This window comes from Daucus carota, chromosome 8 (assembly GCF_001625215.2).
Source record: "Daucus carota subsp. sativus chromosome 8, DH1 v3.0, whole genome shotgun sequence".
NCBI lineage: Eukaryota > Viridiplantae > Streptophyta > Magnoliopsida > Apiales > Apiaceae > Daucus > Daucus carota.
Genome location: NC_030388.2, coordinates 14896903 through 14903982, shown reverse-complemented (window position 1 = coordinate 14903982; position 7080 = coordinate 14896903). Strand labels below are relative to the sequence as shown.

The window sequence follows — 7080 nt, the reverse complement described above, 5'->3', positions numbered from 1 at the left end:
ATTGATAATATCTATTTTATTTAATTAAATTAGAAATATTTTTTCCTATTATACCATAATATTTTTCACTTCTAATAACCCATTTCAATTGTAAAGCAAATTGTATACTTGAAATCTTTGTAAACAAATGATGGAATAGGCTTTTAAATCTTACAAACCAAAGTAATAAGTGAGATACAAATGAATAATCAAAATTTGGGTATGAAGCTTAGCTTAAATATATCTCAATCCATTATCAGAGAGATAGATGTAGTAAAAAATGTGATGATACATGTGAAAAAACCAATAATATCCCATTTAATTATTTTGATTTCTAAAATTTTATTTTATAAAAATGTAAATAACTATTTTAATTTATATATTATTAGTATTACACTTAATAAATTTTAAATAAAGATAAATTCATTCCAATACATAAATTAAAAATAATTTTAACTCAATAAAAAATTCTAACTTATAAATAATAAATTACACATTTCTCCAAATGAATGACATGGAACACTTTATAATTGAAATTTATTGGGAGTTGACAGTGCCAAAAATATATTCTAACATTGTAAGTTATGTGTGTTGAATGTAAAGTCAGGACTCAGAACAAGACTGTGGCAAGCAACACCCAAGAACTTGCCATATACAGATAATGTGGATTGTCCAACTTTGAATATTTGACTTTTTCCTATCTGTACTATCTATATATATGCTGCCCCTTTATTACTCTCAAACCAAACTCAAGAACACACACATTCTTATAACTTTGATCCCAAATTATCCTTCAATACTTTGATTTTTAAACATTCTTTTTATCAACTAAAAATTTGTGTAAGAATAAGACAAGTTCCTACAACTGCAAGTAGTTTTTTGGTTCTGATGGCAAGTCTTCAAGCCACAACTTTGTTGTTTTCCTCTTCTTGTTCTTCTTTCTCAACTAAAACCAATTGCCAGAGAAGCATAACAACAAGAGCTTCCTTAAATATTCCCAACAATGCTTTAAGCTCTTTGTCTCTTCCAAAGTTTCAACAAAGAGGGAGCAATGTAGAGGAGTTGGACTTTAGAAGAGCTACTAATAATTATACGCAAACTCATCCCGGAGATACTTCTCCTCTGAGTTCTTATGAAGAAACTTCCTCTGATCCGGTTGTGATGGCTAAGCTTTACGCGATCATGGACTCTGTAGCCGACAGAATTGAGATGCATAAGAACATTTGTGAGCAGAGAAACAACTGGAACAGCTTATTGTTAACATCCATCAACACGATTACACTTGCAGCCACGACTATGGTTGGCATAGCAGCTACAAGTTCAGCAGATGGAACAGCTTTACTATCTTTGAAAATGACTTCCACTTTACTTTTCATGGCAGCCGCAGGTATGCTAGTTATGATGAACAAGATCCAACCATCTCAATTGGCTGAGGAACAAAGAAACGCGACAAGATTGTGTAAGCAACTCCACAGCCAGATTCAAACAACGATAGCCATCGGTAATCCAACCACTCGAGATGTTAGAGAAGCAATGGAGAAAGTATTGGCTATTGACAAAGCCTTCCCGCTTCCATTACTTGGAAAAATGCTTGAAAAATTCCCAAGTGCAGTGGAACCTGCAGTGTGGTGGCCACAGCAAAGGCGAAAACAACCAAAGGGACTTGGAAATGGTATGTATAAAAACGGATGGAGTGAAAGGCTAGAAAAGGAAATGAAGGAAATAGTTGGAGTTCTGGGGAAACATGATAAGGCCGACTACATTAGGCTGGGCAAGAAAGCTTTAAAAATAAACAAAGTGTTGGCTGTTTCGGGTCCTTTACTAACAGGGTTAGCTGCTGTTGGTAGTGTTCTTGTGGGGAACTCTTCAAGTCCTACTGTTGGTGCAGTGGGATCCGTTCTTGGCATTGTGGCTGGAGGAATGGCTAGCGTTGCAAACACATTAGAACACGGTGGACAAGTGGGAATGGTGTTTGAATTGTATAGGAGTAATGCAGGCGTATTTAAAGAAATGGAGGAGTACATAACATCAAATTTGGAGGAGAAGGACGTGGAGAGGAGAGAAAACGGAGAAATTCTTGAAATGAAAGTGGCTTTGCAATTGGGAAGGAGTCTATCAGGGTTAAGAGACCGAGCTGATAAAGGACAGTTTGATGAAGAGTTTGGAAGCAAGCTGTTTTGATGCAACTCTAGTCCATTTTGTGATCAAGAGTGTTGTTTTATGCTTTAGTTTTTGTATATGTAGGAGCTAACGTTAACATAAAGATGATATACATCCTTCTTTGTAAATTCTTGGAATTAAATCAAAAGTTCTTTTCTTGTATATTGTGTATGAATAATGTATGATTTACTTAGAATTGTATTATGACAAAAACTGGGGAGCCCTAACATTATAATGTATAGTGTTTTGGACTATTGTATCGGAAAAACTCCACATATTTCATCTGTACGCTTGAAATGTATAGTTTTATGACCGAAACTACTGTTCATCAATTTAGGATAAGAGGTGGATCTGATAAAAGACAGTTTTGTGAAGAGTTTGACAGCAAGCTATTTTGATGGAGCTATAGTACAGTTGCATGATCAATTTAGCAAGCTATTCTTCGATTTTTTTGTAAATATGAGAACTAACATTCAAATGGAGATCAGAGGTGCTCTATATATGTACTTCTTTTTCATGTAACTAAAATATTAATTAGCCGATTCTAAATCTGCTATACAAGAACCGAAACAGCAGACAACTCTCTCATTAGTAAGCAAGTGAGCAGGGTGAATATTCAACTCAAATGATCAATATCTGAACTTCACCAATTAAACCATATTATCAGATGATCAAATGGTTATAAATGTCAATAATGATATTTAATGATGAGGATTGCATTCCATCCCTTGCATGAAACCCTACGTTGATCAAAATTTCATTGCGCCAATTCAGTGGCGGAACGAGGAATAAATTTTAGGGGGGGCTCACGGGTCGTTCGGGTATGACGTACGGGATCATGTACATAAAATGCTAGTTCTTGTGAATCGGGTACGATGACCCGAGAATCCGGTTCGCGGTTGGATATTTTGATCCCTTTTAGTGATTTTTTACTAAACGATATATAGTTTACTTATGATTTTCATGATTAAAATATTTATTTTCTTTCATTTGTATCGTCTTCCCAACTCCTTTATTTTCTTATTTCTTTTAGTAAAGTACGTTTTTAAAAACAATTTCAATCACCATAGTGTCAAGTTATCTTCCTTTCTTATATCGCTTAAGTTAAAGGTGGATCGCCAAAATCAGCGAACTCGAACGCGATCCCTGGTTATCCAGGTCGAAGATGAATCGTGTTCAGGAACATTTTAGATTGATGCTTTTTATCTAGAGTGCATGAGAATTTCTTAAGATTATACAAACGGCTAGAAGAGGATACATGCACATTTTAATATATCAGAAGAGTAATGTACTTATGTGCATAAGTTTTTTGAAAACAAGTAAGTGAACATCACAATTTACAAAAACAAATGTAACAGCAATACATCATTCTTTTTCTTCCGGAATAATGAACCAATGTTAAAAGTTCAAACTCTAATTCTTGAGAAATCTGGAACCCCCAATTACCAATCTCTTTATACAAAATCACAGAAGATACAAAAAGATTAAAGAATAGCAATTTATCCAAGAATCAATCAAAATATCATATCTTGGAATTTGGAAATTAAGCAGGCCCCTCTGTATAATATTTTTGATTCAGCGGAGGCTAAAACAAATTATATCGCCATCAATAATCCAACGGTATAGACTGTTTTTTCGAGTTCATGGGGCTCTAGCATCCCCTAGCCCCTCTGGTTCTGCCATTGCGCCAATTAAGCTCACCTTGGGCTAGGTCAAAAGATTTGACTGAGAAATTTACTTTGCGCTTACGGAGCACCTTGCACATCTTGGTCAAACCTTATTGCAAGGGGGACCTTGCGCTTTTTTAGACCCTGCGCTTAACTGGAGATACTGTGAGCATGACTTCAAATTTTCTCTTTGTGGATCCACCTTGCGCCTTTACAGTGATGCACTGAAGACGCAAGGTGTTGTGCCTTAGACATTTTTCACTAACACGAGGCACCTTGCGCCATAAGCGACACTCTATAACAGTGGAGGCGCAAGGTTCTTAGGACTTAGCATAATTTCAATCAACATCCATCTTGGGTTATACATATAGGATATATATCAAATATACCTCTTTTAACATATTCATTGCAATAATACAATCTTTGGATAAAAATTGTAAATTTACCATTGTGGTGAAAACCTTGCTTATATTTTGCATTTATACGGTGTCCTTCTTTGTCTCTCTGTCTTTTCTCCTATCTTTCTCTATTCCTCTCTCTCGTTCTTCTCGCTCTCCCACTCGTCTCTCGTTCTCCCCGCTCTCTTCTCTCTCTACATCGTTGTCTCTCTCTCTCTCTCTCTCTCTCTCACTCCCCTCTTCTCCTCTCTCACTCATCATCTCGCTCTACACCATTGTCTCTCTCCTTCCTCTCTCCCTCTCTCTTGTTCTCTCTTTTAAACTTTGAATGACAAATTGGGAACTGGAATTTCATATTTTGAGAAAATCAAAATTTGAATCAAGTTTAATTAAAGATAATTATATGAATGTATGTACATAACTGTGTATGTATGTACATCGTTGTGAGACTATGTTGTTGGTGGCTGATGGTTGATGGGTAGCGTCAAAGCAGAGGAGGCGAGATGGATAGTAGTTGTTATTATTTATTTTCTTGTTGCGTATTAGTACCGGCCGCGCAGGGGTTGTGAATTTCAATCATTTTTTTTTAAGTTGTGTTTGTGATTATATTGGATAATAGCACTGGCCCTGCAGGGACAACCAGTTGCAACTTATTATGCAATTAAATGTAATTTTTAAGAGGTTTTTTCAGAGTTGCATTTCTGTTTTCATATATGGTTGCTATTAGTGGCAGATATAGTTGCATATGCAACCTCCGTATTTTTGCAAATATTTTCTAAAACATAGTAATTCTGCAATTTGTTTTAAAAAGTGACAGTATTTTTACAAAAATTATTTTAGGATTGGGTATTTTGCATTATGTATCGTCATTCGCATTATGACCATACCCACTGATATATATATACCTCACAACATGCTTCGAATACTATCTTCTCTACTAAACCTTGCCTGATCTGGCTCCTCGACCTCGTTTGCATCCTATGTCCATCCCGGGTCACGCCTTTTAGGAGGATGATCGTTTGGATACTTTCTAACCATTTATTCGTCTTTGATCGAAATTTCAATTTCTTCTTATTATTCACATTATACATTGACACACATTCATACTAGTACTACAACATAATTTACATATATAAATTTAAGACTTGTAAGAAATCGACTTGTGAAAAATTTAAATTTCCAAAAAATCAATTCTTAATAAATAAAAGAATGTTATTTCAAATAAAAAAATCTCATACAATTATTTCGGGAGAAATCGACCGCTATGATCGAGTAACGAAGCCTACATTACCCGATCGACTGGATTATTAAAAAGACGAAGCATGACTATGAAATCAAGAGAAAGGAGGAATACTCTGCTCATGCCTGAAGAAGTTACCAGGATCAACTACGGACTTGATTCTAACAAGCCGATTGAAGTTATCCTTGAAGTATTTCTTGCCCCATCTACTGGCCTGCTTGTAGCTGGTAGGGCCTTGAAGATTGTTCACTCCCAAGTCTAGATCATTGTAATTGACGTATGCAGCTCTGGGAGAGCTGGTAACATAAGGAGTCAAGTACTTGTACAAGCCTCTGATCCACTTCATGGCATTGGATGTGTCTCCATCAGTCCGCACTCTCATGTACATCATGTACAGGGTTCCTGCTCTGTGAGGGAATGGAATTGCAGATTCTGATATTTCCGCCATCTTTCCACCGTACGAGGTGAATAGGAAATTGGTTCTTCCAGGCTCTTGCTGGAGAAGGATTTTCCACAACCCCTCAAGCCCTTCCCTCGATATGGGCTTGTCCACGAAGTCTGATTTGGCTTTAAAAGGAATTTTATAGGCAGTCCTGTTCAACAAACCAGTAGGAGAAGCATCGGCTGGGAAAAGAGAAAACGTGAGTATAGATTGAATATAGGTAAGTTCAGTGCAGGCTTCTGCCTCCAATCCCAACTATGGGAACCTCTTGTTCATCATCGACAGTAGTCCTTCTTTTGGTCCAAGAAATTGTCCTATAAAATTCACGCTCACCGTTTTACTATCTTCCAAACTGCCAGAAGAACCATCGTCCTGTACAGTTTTCTGCGGTTCATTAGGCATATTTTTCCAGACTGTGTTGGCAGCGACTCGTATTTCAACATCTTTGGGAAGCCTCGGGGCTACAGTTTGCCAACGGTGAAGGACTTGAGTTGCATTCTGCTCCAAAGTTCTTTTTGGTCACATTGGTCTCACTTAATACCCATAAGCCTTAGAAATCGCCCCAAATCAGAAATAAAAAAAATTCGTATTTATTCATATCAATTTAAGAAGTTTGTTCCAGTAATATCTATAACATTCTAGACACCATAAATTACATGCCATGATGGGTGACGTATATATAATTTATATTCGTCTTTATTTTAAATTACATACATACAATGAAGGAGACCGTGGGATTTAATATCATATTAATTCCCTGTCCCACTTAGAATTTACTTTGAGGATTTTAATCTAGATGCATCGCCCTATGTTATTTCTTCGAAGTCCACATGCATACTATCATGATTAGAGCAACACAAAGAACACATAACATGGCAGCATACTTTCATGATTAAAGCATTAATTAAAAACATCCCTATGTCCATGTCATTCTAGCATACGAAGGGTTAGTATCACATGGCATAACAACATAGACAAGAAACACAAAATAACAATAATCAAGAATTATGTAAATCATAATAAAACACATCCACTATTATGGCCCCATAAAAATAGCTTCGAATTCATCCTTCGAAAAAATTCTGGAAAACTTCGAGAGCCCGTTTGGAGGCCTAAACGGCCTCAGAATGCCTCAGAAAATTCCAAAAAACAGATTTGAAATCATCTCAACCGGGCATGCCCGGGTTGTGGTTA

The 7080-nt window shown here is 36.3% G+C and overlaps 2 protein-coding genes across 2 annotated transcripts; one reads left to right on the top strand and one right to left on the bottom strand.

Moving 5' to 3' along the window:
- Positions 1-668: 668 nt before the first annotated feature.
- On the top strand, positions 669-2301 carry LOC108197500 (probable F-box protein At4g22030). The gene has a single exon (XM_017365139.2). The coding sequence runs from the start codon at positions 868-870 to the stop codon at positions 2158-2160; it is 1293 nt and encodes a 430-aa protein (XP_017220628.1). The 5' UTR covers positions 669-867; the 3' UTR covers positions 2161-2301.
- A 3237-nt stretch (positions 2302-5538) lies between these two features.
- Positions 5539-6288, bottom strand: LOC108198179 (berberine bridge enzyme-like 25). Its single transcript, XM_017365947.1, has 2 exons — positions 6152-6288; positions 5539-6037 (listed from the first exon to the last, which is right to left on the bottom strand). Exons 1-2 carry the CDS (start codon positions 6286-6288, stop codon positions 5539-5541), a joined length of 636 nt encoding a protein of 211 aa, XP_017221436.1.
- Positions 6289-7080: the final 792 nt, after the last annotated feature.